Genomic DNA, 18,182 nt, shown 5'->3' with positions numbered 1-18,182 from the left:
AATCTCTTCAGTGTTTTTTTTCTTCTTTTTTTTTGTTTTTTGTTTTTCTCTTCTGTTTGTATTTTTTTGTTGCTTTTTAAATTTTTTCTTTTTGTTCCTTGCAGCAGAAGCTCCACAGACGTTTAATAACAAACACCAGGGAGGGTGGGGAGAGAGAGCTGGGCAGTCAGATGGGGCCATGGCCAGACACCAAAGCAGGACACCGGAGAAAGGTCAACTGAATCTAAAATCGGGGTTTGCAATTTTCAGTTCTGACTGGGCCCACTGCGAGGCGTGGGGGCTGCAGGGGCTCCCGGGGGCTCCCGCCTTGGGCTTCTGTTGGAATTTTTTGTTACAAAGAATGAAAACTAGGGGGATGGAAAGTCCAGACAGAAGCCAGGGCTGGGACTTGGGATGGGAGCTGTGTCCACTGCCCTCACTCATCGGAAAGATGGAAAACCCCAACAAACTAAAAGGGGTGACGAGTGGGTGGGGAGGAAAAGCGGGGCTGGGCCCCTGGGCCTGTCCACACTGGGCCTGACGGGGAGGCCCTCGGTCGGGGGAGGCTCGGGGCCTGGCCTCGCCCTCGGCCTCATGAGCCAGGGCCTGGGCCGGGGGGAGGCTCAGCCCCAGAGACGGCTCAGCCCCAGGGACAAGGGGTCCTTTGGCCTCAATTATTGGGGGGTGCTGCCTCCAGCCCACCATGATGCCAAAAGTGAACGAGGTATCGTGTGTCTGGATGCAGGATGCTGTGTGCACGCCTGTGTTCACGGGCGGCACGGACCACTGATGAGCCAGAAGGGAGCTCTGCAGAGACCCTGGGGCAGGGGCGAGCGGGGCTGGGTGCCGGGAGGGCTGGGCGCCTGGGTCCGAGGGAACTGTGGGCGTGTCTGTGTGTTCCTGGGTGTTGTGTCTGCGACTGGGTGTCTGGATTTGTGTCTCCAAATGTATGTCTCCACTTTCACGGATTCACGTGAGCGCATGGAAATATTTGCACGTCCGCTGTCCACATTCACCTCTGTCCACGTCTGCCTGTGATACGTTTGTCCACGTCCGTGTCTGATCACATGGCTCCCACTCCGGTCTCCGTGCGTCTCCGTGTCTGAGTCGGCCAGTTCCTGTGTGTCAGGGTTGTCTTGCGTCTGTTAGTGCTGTGTGTTCCTGTGGGGCGTGTGTCTGTGTGGCCCCTGGGCCCCGGCCCCAAGCCCTGCTTCCCGTCTTTGCCCCAGTTGGTAAACATAACCTGTCAAAATATTTTCTTTTTTTTTTTTTGGTCTTTTTTTGTGTTTTTTTTTCAAGTTCAAGAATCCCCAGTAAAAATTCTCCACGAGGTCTTTTTCCCCTTTTTACAAAAATAGAGTTTTTCTCCCCCTCCCACCCACCCCCCTTTTTTTTCCATTTTGTTTGTTTCCAGCCCCTCACCCTGCTCCTCACAATGCACCGAGGGGGCCAGGATGCCCACACCCCTCATGTTTCGCTTTGTTGGGGATTTTTAAACCTGTCTCCTGCCCCCCTCAGGCTCACCTCAGCGTGGGGAGGCCTGGAGGGCACCCAGCACCCGCCCAAACCATCCTGTGCAGCTGGCTGGCGGTTGGGTGGGGGCACATCTCTGCTTTCTTTTCAGCCGAAAAAAGAAACAAAAACCATCTCCATGAACAAAACCAAGACGAGAGAGTGAACAGCCCAGCCTGGGGTAGGGGCAGGAGGACGGGGTGGGGGACCCCAGGCACCCCCCATTCCCTGCAGACCCTCCCAGCCCGAGTGCTCACCCTGAGGCTTCGCAGGGGTGTGGGCCTCGTGCCGTCCGTGGTCTGCCTGCGCTGTCTCTCTCGGGCCCCTTCTCCCTCTCTCTCTCTCTCTCTCTCTCTCTCTCTCTCTCTCTCTCAATCTGTCTCTCTCTCTCTCTCTCTCTCTCTCTCTCTCTCTCTCTCTCTGCTGCCCGGGGAGGTGGGGAGGGCGGAGGTGGCTCAGGCCTTGTGCTGTTTGCTGGTCTTGAAGGACACCTGCAGCACACGCTCGCCCAGGCGGTAGCCATTGAGGCTGGCGATGGCCATGGCCGCCTCGTCGTAGTTGGTCATGGTGACAAAGCCGAAGCCCTTACACTTGTTGGTGGTGAAGTCGCGGATGACCTTGACGTTGGTGACCGCCCCGAAGGGCCCGAACAGCTGCCACAGCACGCTCTCGTCCGCCTCCGGAGACAGGTTGTACACGAAGATGCACCAGCCGGCGCCCGCGGCGCCCCCCGACAGGCCCACGCCCGCCAGGCCGCTCATGCCGTCGATGGCGATGGGCGAGAACCTGGCGATGAGCGACAGGGGACTACTTTGGGGGTCACGCGGGCTCTGCCCTGACCCCCGGCATGCCCCCGACCCACGACCTCTGATGGGGCCTTGGCCCTGGGACTCCGGTGAGCCCTGCATTGTCCTGACCCTGCTGTGGCCTCCACCTGTAATCCCACCTTCAGCCCCATCCCCGTCTTCACCCTGACCTGTCCCTTCTCCTCACCTCTGGTCCTGCCCTGAGCCCTGAATCCTGACCCCATGACCTTTGGCCCTACTTGGTTCTTGGCTCTGTTGACCCTGACTACTTCCCCACACCCCTGGGCACATCTTCCCACCCAGCTCCTGCCCCGGCTCCCTCTCTGACCCCATCCCGACCCTGCCATGTTGTCCCATGTGTCCTGCTGGCCGCCCAGAAGGGCAGCGCCGGGAGCCCAGGTGTGATGTGGCCATTTAGGCGCCTGCCCCCTGCTATTCGGGGCTGAGCACACCGTCACCTCCTTCAGAGCCTCCTCTGAGCCATAAGGAGGCCACCTGCTCCCTGTCCCGCTCTGGCCGTTTCCTGGGTAAACTGTGTATTTGCTATCGGCTCCCTCTTCCCTAAAAGGTTTTGTTTTCTGTGGGGCACCCGCCCAGAACAGGGCCTCGGATACAGTGGGCACCTGGTTCCACTCGACCGGGCGGGGCCGGAGCCTGAGCCATCCACTCTGAGCTTTTGGAACTAACTGCTCCTCTCGCCCAGGCCTCGCCCGGGCCACTCCTGCTGCCAGGAACTCGGCTTCCCCGCTATTGCCTCCGATGGCTGGGGCCCCTCTGGGTCCCATCACCCCGTCTGCCCCCTCCACCTCCCTGGTCACTGTGCACCTGTCTCCTTTCCCACTAGACTAGATAATTAATAACAGTAACAATGATCTTCAGAGCAGCTACCTTTATTGAGCGCTCACTATGTGCCAAGCACTGTGCTCAATATCATTTCATCTCCATGGGGACCAAGTCTGGCGGGGCCACACCGGGGACCCAGCCGCCAGCCAGGGCCAGTCCTCAGCGTGCACTCAGCAGCTCATGATGCAATAAATGCAGGACGTTCGCAGGGTCAGGGATGTGGACAATGTCATGGGGGCCCTCCTTGACCACAGGGTAAAAGGGGCAGATGTGACCCTCAGCAAGGACCACCAACAGTGCAGGTGGAACTCCCGCTGGACGTGGGCACCAGGGGGCGTGGCTGTGACCCGGGCAGCACTGCCCACCCCTCACTGGGCTGGGGGGCCCTGGGCCCAGATTCTATAGTAGCTCTCTGTGGGCATTTACTGGGCTCCACAGCCCCCGCATCTCCTAATGGGCACGCTACTCCCCGACAGTGCAGACAGGACTAAACTGGCAGTCCTGGGGGGAGGTGGAGAGGTGTCCATCAGGGCAAGGGTCTGAGAGGGGACAGCGAGGGGTGGGGGCAGTGGGGTGGGGGCACTGTTACCTCTTGACTCCGTAGGCCATGTTGAGTAAGTTGTCCAGCCTGTGGAGCAGAAGGGGTGGTCACGGTGGCCTCCAGGCGCGTTCCCGGCTGTGATGCAGGCCGGCCAGCCTGCCCTCCCTGCCCCCACCCCGCAGGCCCACAGTGCCAGCCCTGCCCCCGCCGCCTGCCCGGCTGGACACCGCCTGGCACGGACCGTGGTCACTCCGGCACCGCCTCTTGCCTGCCCTGCCACATCCTCACCCTCCCTCTCTGCCGCCCGCCACACCCTGTAGGGCTCAGGTCCCCAGACATGAAGGTTTGATCCCTTCACCCCAGTGGCTGGGCTGGGCAGTGACCATGCCTCTCTGAACTTCAGGGCCCCATCCATCGCCTGGGACAAGACAGGCTGCATTCTCACGGGCTTGCTGCGCAGGACAAAGGCGTGGGCCTGGCCCGCAGTACGCACTCACGAAATGTGCATGAGGAAACGGAGGCAGACAGTGCGAGTCCTGTGCCAGAGGGGGCAGCTGGAGCTGGACCTGACCAGGTGACTCTAAACCTGCGCTCGCTGAGCACCTGCTGCATGTAAGGGCCTGGCCTCACACCTGCAGGTCCCCACGCTGCCCTTCTGCTGCCCTCAGGGGCCCCAGCATGTGGGCCTATGCTGGTGTCCCTCGCCCTGCAGGCCTGGGGGCCTGGGGTGCCCAGGACTGGGGGTGATAGGGGGCTCACCGGAAGCGTTGTGTCTGATGGTGCAGGGGGCCTGCATAGCGCCGGGCCGATGACTGGTAAAGGTGCGTGAGCAGGGCCTGCCCCGTCTTCTGACTTGGGTTGTTGGCAAACTTGACCGTGATGGGCTCGGCTGCACCCAGCGGCTTCTGCCCATTCAGTCCTTTGATGGCCTCCTCGGCCTCAATCCTCTTGTCAAAGCGGATGAACCCCACACCCCGAGACACACCTGCAGGAAGCCAGGGTGTCACGAGGACCCGGCCTCCTCCCAGGCGAGCCCCTCCTGCTCCCCCGACTCCCGCCCTGCCATTCCCCGTTTCACTGTTTTGGTCTCGCCTTGGTGCCTCCACCCAGCGCCCTCACCGGGTGCACCCTCCGCGGCGGCCTGACCTGTGACCTGGTCCACCAGGATCCGGGAAGTGATGATTCGACCATATTGGGAGAAGAGCTGCTCCATTTCCTTCTGGCTCATGGTCTTGGGGAGCCCGCTGACGTACAGGTTGGCATCCCGGATGGATGCAGAGCTGGGCCTGGCATAGGACACCTGGGGAGGGTCAGGCGACAGGTGTGAGGGGAAGACCCATTTCGCAGAAAGGGGGAGAGAGGCCCCGTCAGAACCACCACCGAGTCGCAGAAACGCCTCATCTGTTCACTCAACAAATATCTCTTAAGGAGTCACCGTGGTTGTGGCCACTGGGGCTTGGGGGGGAGGCCTGGCCATGGGCCTGTCTGCTTAGTGATGGGGGGACTTGACACCTGAGGTCAAAGGAGCCACACGCCTGGGGTCCCATCTCCCTCAAGACCTCAGGGACTCTTGCATCCCAGCTCATGCCCTCACGCTGAACACCCCATCGTCAGCAACAATGCCTCCCACTCCCTTGTAAAGTGAGCCTGGGGCACTGACCCGTTTTCCGGACTGCACTGGGCCCCTGAGTCACTCAGGACTTTAGCCACCACCTCAAACCTGACGACTCGCAAATGTCCATTCCCAGCACAAATCCGGCCCCTCCTGTCTACACCTGTGACTCCTGCCTCCAGGCTCCCGACTCCCCCCAACTGGCCTGACTCGATGGCAGCTCAGGACCCAGCCTCAGCCGTCTGTGATGCCTCTCTGACCTTCACACCCACATCTGACCCACCGTCAGTCCTGCTGACTTTACTTCTCATGATCCAGAATCTGCATACTTCCTCCTGCTTTTTTTTTTTTTTTTTTTAAATCCTCACCCGAGGACATGCTTTTTAACAATTGATCTTAGAGTCTGGTTGATGTGGCTCAGTGGTTGAGCGCCCACCTAGGAACCAAGAGGTCATGGTTCGATTCCGGTCAGGGCTCATCCCCAGTAGGGGACGTGCGATCAATGATTCTCTCTCATCATTGATGTTTCTATCTCTCTCTCCCTCTCCCTTCCTCTCTGAAATCAATAAACATAGATTTTTTTAAAAACTGATTTGAGAGAGAGGAAGAAACATCCACACGAGAGCGAAACGCCGACTGGCTGCCTTTTGCATGCAGCCCAACCGGGGGTCAAGCCGCCACTTTTCGGTGTGTGGGACGACACTCCAACTGAGCCACCCGCAGGGCCTTCCTCCCACTTGCATCTCCCCGCTTTGGACCGGTATCCACCACTGCTAACCCCACCAAGACGTAGTCTTCTGCCCTGTCCCCGCTCCGATCCCCACACAGCAGCCAGAGGGCACCGTGACCATCGGGGCCAGGTCACCTCACTCCTCAGCTCAGAACATCCATGGCTCCCTCGCTCTTCGGAGTTGAAGTCCGCCCCATGGTCCGCAAGGCCGTCTACCGCCTCGCCGCCAGCCTCATCTCCACCCGCTTCCCCCGTGTGTTCCAGTCACACAGGCCCCATCCTGTTCCCCAAACACCAGGCACGGTCCTGCCTCGCGGCCTTTGCATGGGCTGTTCCCTCTGCCTGGAACTCTTCCTTTGTCTTCTCTAGGTCTCCGTTGAAATGTCCTACCCAGGTTACTTCCTCTCACAGCACTTCTCTTGGCATTAGACACGTTGTAGTACAACCTCCTTGCGAATCAGACACACGTGAGCAGGATCCTTAGGTTCGTGTCACTAATGGGTCCGGCCCAACAATGAAACTCTCTGCAGCTGTTCAAAAAACGGGGGACGTGGATATTGATTTTCCTGAAACAGTGGTGAGTATTGTGAAGTGGAGGAAAGAAAAAGTCCATTTATAGAGCAGCGAGGATTGTGTGACCCCATCTCATTGTGTGTCTATCAATGTCCTGGGAACGTGGACCGGAGGGCCCACCCCCAGTGCTAACAGGGCGACCCATAGCTGGCGGGGGCAGGGAGTGCCGTGACTCCTCTCCCTTGATTTCTGCCGATATCTATATTTCTATTGCTTCTAAAATAACCTCAGGGAAGATAGGGGTCATTGTCAAGGGTCTGGTTTTTGTTTGAGGCTGTGAGTTGTGAGGGCTACTTCATTAGAAACAGCTAATTTAAAAACTAACAAAATGAATAAATTGGGCTGAGGGTGGATCAGGGTGAGGGTGCTCATGGGGTGGGGTGGGGGCATTCTAATTAATTGTGCACACCTGGGGTTCTCCAGAAAAAACCACCACAACAAAAAACAAACACATCAGCCCTGGCCAGTGTGGCTCAGTTGGTTGGGTGTCATCCCGTGCACCTAATGGTTGCATGGTTCGATCCCCAGTTGGGGGCGTGCAGGAGGCAGCCGATCAATGTTCCACTCTTGCATCACTGTTTCTCTCTCTCTCCCAAAAAAGGCAATCAAAAATCTTAAAAAAAAAAAGGAAACACATCCGCTGCTATTATTTCTGTAATGATAACTAAAAATCACGCCCGCCGTGTATTTTACAATTTTTACTCCCCCACCACAGGTCTGTGACCTTTGAGGGGTGAGGACTTGTTGATGGGTTGAAGTTGGGTTGACCAGAAGAGGGGTCTGAGCTCCTGGTCAGGTGTCATCTGAGGAACAGAGTAGGTCCTTCCATCATGTGAGCTAACCTGGGTCACCCCCCCACCACCACCACCACTAGGACGGTGCCTGGCACACAGTGGGGGGCTGGAATTATTTTGGGCAGAATCTGCTGGAACACATAGGCTGACCATACAACACAGCCATTCTGGCAGACAGACAGACAGAAACACACACACACACACACACACACACACACACACACACACGGCCAGTGTGCTAGCCAGTGCACAGGCAGAGGGTAACACAAGGCCTCGGCCACCTTCATGCAACGCTGAGGATCTTGGATAAGGATAGTAAGAGTTGCACACGCCTGTCATACCACCGCGCCAGCCTACAGCATCACACGTGTTCCACCCTGAGTGGGGCACCGGTAGCTATAACCACACTTCACTGTGACATACAAACACTCCATCACAGCCAGACACACCCATGAGGCCCCACCAGGCCACAGCCGGAGTGGCAGTGTGTGACAAAGTGCCTGTCAAATAGGAAACGTCCCACAGACACAGTAACACACCCGAAGTCTACAATAGCTGGGCCTATGTGACAACAGCCACTCACATCGCCACGGTGTCCAACAAACACCGTCTCATAGAGGGTCACACACACACAGGGTCTTACAGCTCATTATAGAGTCCACCCTCATGCTTGGGGGCTTCGGGGTCTAGTTGGCAGAGAGAGAGAGCCATTAGGTCACGACCTTGCCCCACCCCAGGGAGAGGAAGAGATTCCCACACCTCTGTTCCCATGGCGAACTGGGGGCCAGATGGGTGCCCCACCGGCCCGCCTTCCCCCAGGGTTCAGGAGCAGATTTGTGGGGTGGAGCCCAGACACTCCAGGCAACCTAAAGAGAGGAGTTTCCATGGCAACCCCCCCAGGGAACCTGGGCTCCCAGGGTCCCAGCTGCAGCTGCTGAGAGGGGAGGTCGTGGGGGGAGGGGCATTGCACAAAGGTGGGGGAGTGGCCCGCCCCTAATCCCGCCCTCCCAGACCCTAATTAGGCTCCAGATGGCAGATGGATCCCCACCCTTCCCCCATTTCCCTAACAAAGGCAGGGAGGGGGCTGCCCACTGGACCCCTGTCACTCTCTCCTAGTGCCAGTTGGAGGGCACCTCCGTGAACCCCCACAGAATATGGGGGCTAATATTCTCCCCATTGACACGCGAGGAGACTGAGGTTCAGAGAGGCAAAGGCATTGGGCCCCGGGCTGGCTAACCAGAAAGCCTTGGGGGAGATTAAACCCTTAGGGGGGTGAGCGGGGAGGATGGATGGATGGCAGTGACAGGGTGGTCCTGTGGGCAGTGGAAAGGGGACATGGGGCAGTTGGGATGGGCACTAACGGGATAGGGGGACAGGCGGCAAGGGGACAGGGCACCCACCTTGATGGTCTTTGTCTGTAGTTTGAGGCCGTTGAGGGTGTTGATGGCTTTGTCTGCGTCGTTGGGGTCAGAGTAGTTCACAAACCCGTAGCCGAGGCTCTGCCCTGTGTGCAGGACCAGGTCGATGACCCACCGCCCTGCACCTGCCAGGATCCTCCCTGACCCAGGTGTGAGAGGCCGACCACCCCCTCCTTGTCCCCACCTGGGGTCACACCTGGCTCCTAGCCACACCTCAGAAACCTCCAGAGCACCACCTGGCCCCATCACACCTGTCCTTGAAGCTACCACCTCCCCCGTCCACCTCCCCACCTGCCAGCAGCCACACCTGTGATCTTGTCCCGAACCAACTTGCAGGACTCAATGTCACCAATGCTGCCGAAGAGGCTCTTGAACTCATCCTGGGTCATGTTCTGGGGCAGGTAGTTGACGATGAGGTTGGTTTTGCTGTCATCAGTGGCTCCGTTTGTACCAAGGAGTGGCCCATTGGGCAGGGCCGGGCCGGCCGGGCCCCCTGCCACCTGAGACTCCATGGCCCCGAGTATCTGCTGGAGACAACAGGCCACACCCACTCACGGCCCAGTCCCCAGGAGACCGGGGGAGTGAGGAGGGGCTCGGAGGCGATGGATCACTCACGTCTGACATGGGCTTGAACATGGGGAGAGGGCGTCACATTATTCTAATAACCCCTTCCACTCCCTAAGCACTGAGCAAAGCACTTAACATATGGTTTTACTGTGAAAAAATTCCACATATAAATGCCATATATGGCTCTTTGTATATATGTTTCCCTGTTTGTCTAAAGCCAACCTATGTTTGAACACTTTTTTTAAAAATCCTCACCGGAGGATATTTTTCCATTGATTTTTAGAGAGAGTGGAAGAGAGAGGGAAAGGCAGCTCGAAATATCAATGTGAGAGAAACACATCGATTGGTTGCCTCCTGCATGTGCCCGGACCAAGGCCTGGGCTGGGGAGGAGCCTGCAACCGAGGTACATGGCCTTGACCGGAACCAAACCCCGGACCCTTCGGTCTGCAGGCCGAGGCTCTAGCCACTGACCCAAACTGGCTAGGCCTGTAATGAACACCTTTGTCTTCAGAATAAGAAATATAACATTTTTATTAGCTTTGCAGCCCTTTCTCACAAGTTTCTCCCTGCCCCTGTACTTTCCTTCTCCCACCAAAGGTAATTCCTATCCCAAATGTGTTGACATTTTGTGCATAAATTTCCTGCTAGGCATTTACACCCACAGTTTTTCCTCTTTTTTTTTAAAAAAAATACATTTTATTAATTTTAAAGAGAGGACGGAAGAGGGGGAGAGGGAGAGAGCGGGAGGAGAGAGAACATCGACGGGAGAGACAAACATTAATCCTCTGCCTCCTGCATCCTGCACCCTGACCAGCAAGGGGACCAGGGACCCTCCGATGCACTGAATGACACTGAGCCACACCAGCCAGAGCACCCCCAGGTTTTCCACTAAGCTTTAAATATATATAGACTGATTTCAGAGAGGAAGGGAGAGGGAGAAAGACAGAAACATGAATGATGAGAGAGAATCATTGATCGGCTGCCTCCTGCAGGTCCCCCTACTGGAGATGGAGCCTGCAACCTGGGCATGTGCCCTGACTGGGAATCCGTGACCTCCTAGTTCATAGGTCAGCGCTCAAACACTGAGCCATGCCAGCTGGGATAAGCTTTTTTTTTAAAAAAAGTATAAACTTAACACCCGCAAACAATGACAGTTTTATTTATCTCCAATCTCTGTTATTTATTTTTCTTGTCTTAGTGCAGGGGTTACAATGTGATAATATCTTCTTTATTTCTGATTTTAAAGGAAATGTTTTAAACATTTCACAGCTAAATATGACCTTTGCTGTAGTTCTTTTTTTTTGTTTTTTTGTTTTTGTTTTGTTTTTTGTAAATGGCCTTTATCAGGTTAAGGATCTTTAATTTAATTTATTTTTATTTTTTTTAATATATTTTATTGATTTTTTACAGAGAGGAAGGGAGAGAGATAGAGAGTTAGAAACACCAATGAGAGAGGAACATCGATCAGCTGCCTCCTGCACATCTCCTACTGGGGATGTGCCCGCAACACAGGTACATGCCCTTGACCGGAATCGAACCTGGGACCTTTCAGTCTGCAGGTCGACGCTCTATCCACTGAGCCAAACCGGTTTTGGCAAGGATCTTTAATTTTAAAAAATAAATGTTTAATTTTATTCCTAGTATTCAAACAATATATATTTTTAAATATAATGGATGTTAAATTTTACTGTTCTTTTCCTACATCTCTTTTTTTAAATTGAGATATAACTGACAGATAAAATTATATTAGTTTCAGACATACAACATAATGACTTAATATTTGTATATATTGCAACATGATCACCACAGTAAGTCCAGTTAACATCCACCACCATCCATAGCTACAAATTTTTTTGTGTGTGATGAGAACTTTTAATACCTACTCTCTTAACAACTTTAAAATATATTCTACATCTATGTTATATCTAAGGCCCACATCAAGAACTTTAAAGCCACATCTGGGCCCAGAAGGGAAGAGTGCTGGATTGACAGGTGCTGTCTGTGATGGGCACGGGAAGGTAAAGTGGCCAGCATTCCGTAGGTCTTCTCTTACCACGCGGTTGGTGAATAGGTTGCCCGCCCCTGAAAACTCAAATTGATTGGCAGGGTCTTGCTAGATGGATTCAGTCAGCAGGTACACATCATCTCAGTCATCCCTGACCCAAAATACAATACTGTAATTGTCCCCAAATAGCATTCCCTCTATGCCAGGCAAAAAGCAAAGCCCTCTACAGGCAGTTTTTCTTTTCCTATTCACAACTGCCCTAAAAAGAGGAGGGTTTTATTCCCTCTGCTTTACATGTTATGGATTAAATGCTGTGCCCGCCCCCCCCAATTCTATGTTGAAACCCTAACCCCCAAGGTGATATTTAGGGGTGGGGCCTTAGAGGTAATTAGGTCATGAAGATGGAGCCCGCATGCACGGGATTTGTGTGCTACACAAAGGGACAGGAGAGAGATGACTTCTCTCTACACCATGTGAGGACACAGCAAGACAGCTGTCTGCAAACCAGCAGGTGAGCTCTCACCAGGAACTGAATCCGCTGGCACCTTGAAATTGGACTACCCAGCCTCCAGAACTAGGAGAAATAAATGTTTGTGTTTAAGCCACACAGTTTATGCCATGTTTTTATAGCGATCTGAGCTAAGACAACAGATAAAGAAAGTGAGCATCGCCCTAGCCGGTTTGGCTCAGTGAATAGAGTGTTGGTCTGCGGACTAAAGGGTCCCGGGTTCGATTCCGGTCAAGGGCATATGCCCAGGTTGCGGGCTCGATCCCCAGTAGGGGGCATGCAGGAGGCAGCCAATCAATGATTCCCTCTCATCATTGATGTTTCTATCTCTCTCTTCCTCTCTGAAACCAATAAAAATATATTAAAAAGAAAGGAAGAAAGTGAGCATCAGTGATGTTTGGAAAATTACCAAAGACCATGCAGCCTATAAGTGATGGAGCAGGGAGGCGGGGTTTGCACATGAGCTTTTCTGATCCAGAGTCTGTGTTTCCAAATCCCACTGCCAACCTAGCGCTGCTCTAACATTTCCCAGCTGCGTCCTCAGGTATGCCACTATGGCTTCTGAGCCTCTTCTCTGCTTTGCCAAAAACTTCAAATGACTGTCCCAGCGGCTTGGGAAGGATCTAAGCTACATGTGGGTGCGGCTGGAAAGCATTCTGGGGCCAGTTAGCCATGTCTGCCACCCATGCCTCATGATCCTGCTATTAATAATCATCCCGCTCCACTGAGCATCTACCATGTGTTAAGCACTGTGTGATGCACTTCAAGGCATCATTTCATTTATTTCTCTCAACCATTCTTTTTCCCTTTATTGATTTTTAGAGAGAGAGGAAGGCAGAGGGAGAGAGACAGAGAAACATCGATCCCATAGACACAGACAATTAGGTGGTGAAAGCCTGGGACAGGGTGCGGGGATGGGCTGGAAGGGGTTAATGGCGGGGGGGGGGGGGGGTGTCGTATGTAATACTTTCAACAATAAAGATTTTTAAAAAAAGCCCTAACCGGTTTGGCTCAGTGGATGGAGCGTTGGTCTGTGGACTCAAGAGTCCCAGGTTCGATTCCGGTCAAGGGCATGTATCTTGGTTGCTGGCACATCCCCAGTAGGGGGTGTGCAGGAGGCGGCTGATCGATGTTTCTCTCTCATCGATGTTTCTGACTCTCTATCCCTCTCCCTTCCTCTCTGTGGAAAAATCAATAAAATATATATATAAAAAAAAGATTTAAAAAAAAAAGAAACATCGATTGGCTGCCTCCTGCACACCCCCTACTGGGGATCCAGCCTGCAACCCCTGCCCCCGCATGTGCCCGGACCTGGAATCAAACCAGTGACCTCCTGGTTCATGGGTCAACGCCCGACTGCTGAGCCAGGCTCTCAACAAGTTTGAAAGACAGCAACACATTCTCCATTTTACAAGCACGGAAGCTGAGCTCAGAGGTGTTGAGTGATATAAATGGGGGACTCCATTTCAAACTTCCTTGTGTCAGACTTCAGAGTGTTTTTTTAAAATGTATCTTTTTATTGATTTCAGAGAGGAATGGAGAGCAAGAGAGAGACAGAAACATCAGATGAGAGAGAGTCATAGATCAGCTGCCTCCTGCACATCTCACACTGGGGATTGAGCTGGCAACCCAGGCATGTGCCCTGGCCGGGAGTCAAACCCTAACCTCCTGGTTCATAGGTCGATGCTCAACCACTGGGCCACACCAGCCGGGCTTCAAAGCTGTTTTTAATGATTGTGGCCAATCCAGTGGGGCGGCTCTGCCACCTGGGAACTGTGTGTCCTCAGGGATCATCTTAGCTCTTCTTTGGGCCTCTCCTTCCTTTCCATTGATTCTTATTAAAAAAGGGTGGCACAGAAGATCGAGCCCTCTGAATCTCCAGGGGGCTGAGATTGGCTGCCTGGGGCTGCTGGGAGGATTATTCTGAAGCCACATCTGGGCTGAACAGGAACACATACTGGGGTGATTAGCAATGTCTGCCATAGGCACCGGGAGTAAACAGTGACACACACTCCATGGACCTGCATCCCGCTTCCTAACATTAACACTTTACGAATAACATGGCCATGTATCGAGTGCCTGTTATGTGCCAGACAAAATTCTTTGTGAGAATTTCCATGCAATTCTCCCAATGTTGAATGTTAGGGGACTCTTTCTTCATATAACAGATGAGGAAACAGCATCAGTGAAGGGATAGGACTTGTCCAAGGTTGGACAGCAGGCAAATGATGGACCAAGAATTCAAATCCAGGGTTTGAACTCCAGAGCCCACTTTCCTAATGAAAAGGCCAATAATAGTAAAAATAATAACGTAAAGTGAAGCTGAGCACCCACTCTCTGCCACGCCCGGGCATCACTTCATAGAAATCCGCTGTGTAGGCTGCGTTTACTACTCATTCAATTCAACAAATATTTACTGGGTGCCACCTGCTGGCCCCCCTCCTCACTGTGTGTCCTCTGACACTCACATTGCCTCTCTGGACCTCTGTCCCTCCACTAAAGGAACAGAGGTCCCCGTGTCTGGAGATAGATTCTGAATTTCTGCCCTGGCTCAGTGAGACAGGGTTCTGCAATCAGTTGATAATGCCTATGGGAGCCGGATGAGCATTCAGCAGTACACGGCCCTGTTTCAGGACATTCCAGGTTCCAGCTTTGGAAGCCCTACTATGTGTCTGACACTAAACAACTGCAAAGTTTTCACTGACTTCCCACAACCACACAGAAAGCAGGAGACATTGTCTCTACTCCTCAGATGGAAAAACAAGGGACAGAGGACCTGTGACTTGCCCAGGGTGACTGGGGGAGGTGGTGGTGACACCGTCACGATTTGACTCCTGACCAGATAACCCCAAAGCCTGCTGGGTTACAGATTCCCCCCCACCCCAAATGCTGTACTCAACTTGGAGGGGATTAAGAGGTGATTGGGGCCCTGGCCTGTGTGGCTCAGTTGGTTGGAGCGTCATCCTGTACTCCAAAAGGAGGCGGGTTTGACTCCTGGCAGGGAGCATACCCAGGTGGCAGGTTCGATCCCCAGTCAGGGTGCGTGCAGGAGGCAATGTTTCTCTCTCACATTAATGTCTCTCTCTAAAATCAATTTTAAAAAGAGGTGATTGGGCCGAAACCGGTTTGGCTCAGTGGATAGAGTGTCGGCCTGCAGACTGAAAGGTCCCAAGTTCGATTCCGGTCAAGGGCATGTACCTGGGTTTCGGGCACATCCCCAGTAGGAGGTGTGCAGGAGGCAGCTGATTGATGTTTCTCTCTCATTGATGTTTCTAACTCTCTATCTCTCTCTCTTCCTCTCTGTAAAAAATCAATAAAGTATATTTTTTTTTTAAAAAAAGAGGTGATTGGGTGATTTCTACTTTGGATCTTGAGCCTCAGCCTGTGAATCTCACCAGCACCACATCTCCCTCCCGTCTGTGCCCGAGCTTAGTGGGATCAGTGTCACCTGCGCTTCCTCCATGGCTGAGCCGGCTAAGCTGCTAATGGGGATCAGATTGGTGGAGGTCACACCCACCCTGCTCCAGTCCGCGGCAAATGTATGGTCTGATATGACATGGGGATCACAGGGACCTCGGAGGGCTGTTCCAGGTCAGGAAGTGGGGGTTAAAGAGGGGAGGGGGGCCTAGGATGGGGAGGCAGGTGCCCACTGGGAGCAATGGAACCTTCCTCTCTCCAGCTCTTCCTCTGGGGATCTCTTTCTCTTTTTCTCTCTCCTTTCCCACCCTCTGTTCACCTCTCCTCTCTGAACAACTCTGTCTCCCCATCCCTCTCTCTCAATCTTTCTCCAACTCTTTTGCACCCTTGCACATATATCTGACATACATATTACGCAGTGAACACACCTGCGGTCAGTTGCTGTGTAGACTCTCCAGTGTCTGACCCCCTTGGCCCCAGCTGCACCCCGGGGCCCCAGTCACAGTGACAGATGCTTGGAAACCGGTGACAATAGGGCATTGAGTAGCTATGCATGGTGAGGCTGAGCCACCACGTGGTGCTAACTGAGCCTCCCACTTCTGGGCCTTTCTCTCTCCATGCAGGGCCCTCACTGTCTCAATTTATCCCCTCACTTCCTGCCAGCCTGTCCCTACGGCGGGTCTCTGCCTGAGTGCCCTCTATTGGAGTAACCGAGCCTCCAAGGCCCTCCAGTGACCTCTGACCACACCCTCTCCTCTTTGTGCATGTTTCCCTTTTTCAAAAGAGGGGACAGATCAGAGGAGAATGGATGTAGGGGTTCTGAGGGTCCCCAGGAAGCCACATTCACTTTCCTGAACTTGGATGAGCAGTGCGAGGCCCAGAGAGGGGAAGGCGTTGGCTTGAGGTCACACAGCAGGAAAGTGTGGACTCTCCAGCCTTATTTTTCAGAGGCAGGTGGGCGGGCCCCAGGGCCCAGCGGGGAGTGCTGAGCATCCCGCTACCCACTGTGCTGGCCAGGACCGAAAGAGGCCCAGGCACATGCACACGCATGTGCACGGCACACACAGAACCGAGACTGGAAGGGCGGAAGAAGGCCAGGGCGCTGGGACCAGACAAAGGACGCGCGGCAGCACCGGGAGCACAGTGGCTCCACGGGGGCGGGGGTGGAGTCGGGGTTGGGCGAGAACTGGCCAGCCCCGCCCCGGGAGACGCCTGGGATGCCTACAGGAAATCCGAGGGCTCGGGCGAGGCCGGGCCCCCGGGGCCCTGGGGGCGGGGCATAGATGGGCGGGGCGGGGGCGGGGCCAGGTCGGGTGTGGTCGGGCGTGGTCGCGCGCTGGGGAGCTGACCAGCTCCTTGGCTGCTGAAAACACCGGGAGCCGGGCGAGCGGAGCGGGCGGGCGGGCGCGCTCAAGGTCACCCCGCGGCCCAGAGCCTTGGTGGGGTGCGGCGCCCGGCCCTGGTCTAGGGGGCCTGCCTACGTCCCCTACCCCATTCCGCGGGATAGAGGACCCAACAGCCGGGAAGCCCTCCCCGCGGGCCCTCCTCTCCCCTCCCCCTCCCACAGCCTGAAGCGCCCGCGCGATGCTCTGGCCCGCGAAGAAACGCCGAGAAACAAAGAGACGCGGCGGCGGCGGTGGCGGGCCCGCGGGGCCTCCGGGCGCGCCCCCTCCTCTCCCCTCCCCGCTTGCCGCAAGGTCGACGGGCTCGAGGACGAGATGCCCGGATCCCGGGCGCGGCCGAGGCCGGGGGCGCGCGATCCGACGCCACCACCTCCCAGGGCTCTCGGGGCTGCCTTGACGCCGTGTCCTGGCCCAGCATCCGTGACTGGGGCCCTGCGTTTGCCTGGGCGGCCTGCGGGGTCCAGGCCTGGATGGAGGAGGAATCCGCCACCGCGGCGGCCCCTCCCCCATCCGGCATGCTGGAGGGGGCAATCCCGCCCCCAGGGCGTCGTAGGATGCCCCGAATCGCAGCCTGGCTCCCCGAGGCCTCTCGGTCAGATTCTAAGCGCCCTCAGCACTCTGGGCGCGGCGCTGCCCACTCTCAGGCTCCGAGGACCGGTCCTACCCCCCCCCCCAACCGGGCCTAGCGAGGCCTGGTCCTACCCCCCCCCCCCCACCTCCATCTCCGCGGAGCCCGAGCCTAGCGCCTTCCCGACGAGGTTCCCTCTCGGCGACAGGGGATACCTACAGTGACCATTCTTGTGTGCCCGGCGGGCGCGGTCCGTGCTGGGGGCGGCTCCTGGGGTCGCGCACTCGTGGGGCGCTCGATGCTCACGCCCGGATCCTACCCGGGCGGCCTCAGGCGCGGCCGCTGCAGAGGTGTCGGTGAAGGCGGCGGCTCCCTCGAGGCCGGAGGCGGGCCCGAGCCCGGGGGCGCGCGCGCGGATAACCGAGCCCGGAGTGGTCTGCGGGCGGCAGAGGATGAAAAGAGGGAGCGGGCGCGGGATGAGAAGGTCCCCTGCACGGCCCCGCGGGGCCCGGGGAGTTTGCGCTTTCCAACAGAGATCGCGGCGCTCTGCCTTTCGCCGCTGCCCCTCAGCCCGGCCGGTCGGGTTCTGGGTGCTCAGTCCTCTCCCTCGCCCGCCCTCCCTCCCACCCTCCGGCCCGCGCTGCGCGCTCCGCGATCTGGGCCGCGCCGCCGCCGCCCCCAGCCCTTTATATCTGCAGCTGCCAGCGCCGGCGTCGCTCATTGGCTGCAGCAACCAAGCCCCACCTCCTCGCGGCGCCCGACGGCGCGGCAGGTGGAAGCGAGCGCGCGCTGGCCCGGACTCGCTTTCTGGGGACTCGTGTTGCCAGATTCCGGCTCTTTTGACTCCGCGAACCCTACTTCCTGCCCGAGCACCCCTTTTAGGAAGGGCTTTCTAACCGGAAGAC

The 18,182-nt window shown here is 55.9% G+C and overlaps 1 protein-coding gene across 4 annotated transcripts; it reads right to left on the bottom strand.

The window, feature by feature from the left end:
- Window positions 1-1,198: 1,198 nt before the first annotated feature.
- ELAVL3 (ELAV like RNA binding protein 3) lies at window positions 1,199-17,940 on the bottom strand. Of its 4 annotated transcripts, none has more exons than XM_081092476.1 (7): window positions 17,497-17,940; window positions 9,116-9,335; window positions 8,791-8,894; window positions 4,828-4,981; window positions 4,441-4,666; window positions 3,730-3,768; window positions 1,199-2,298 (listed from the first exon to the last, which is right to left on the bottom strand). In XM_081092476.1, exons 1-7 carry the CDS (start codon window positions 17,503-17,505, stop codon window positions 1,947-1,949), a joined length of 1,104 nt encoding a protein of 367 aa, XP_080948602.1. In that variant the 5' UTR covers window positions 17,506-17,940; the 3' UTR covers window positions 1,199-1,946. The 4 variants fall into 4 exon arrangements, with proteins under 4 accessions (XP_080948602.1, XP_080948604.1, XP_080948603.1 ...); XM_081092478.1 differs by having other exon boundaries at window positions 1,199-2,277; XM_081092477.1 differs by having other exon boundaries at window positions 9,116-9,332.
- Window positions 17,941-18,182: the final 242 nt, after the last annotated feature.

Source organism: Myotis nattereri (assembly GCF_964212035.1).
Source record: "Myotis nattereri genome assembly, chromosome: 5".
Lineage (NCBI taxonomy): Eukaryota > Metazoa > Chordata > Mammalia > Chiroptera > Vespertilionidae > Myotis > Myotis nattereri.
This window is presented reverse-complemented; position numbering and strand designations above follow the sequence as displayed.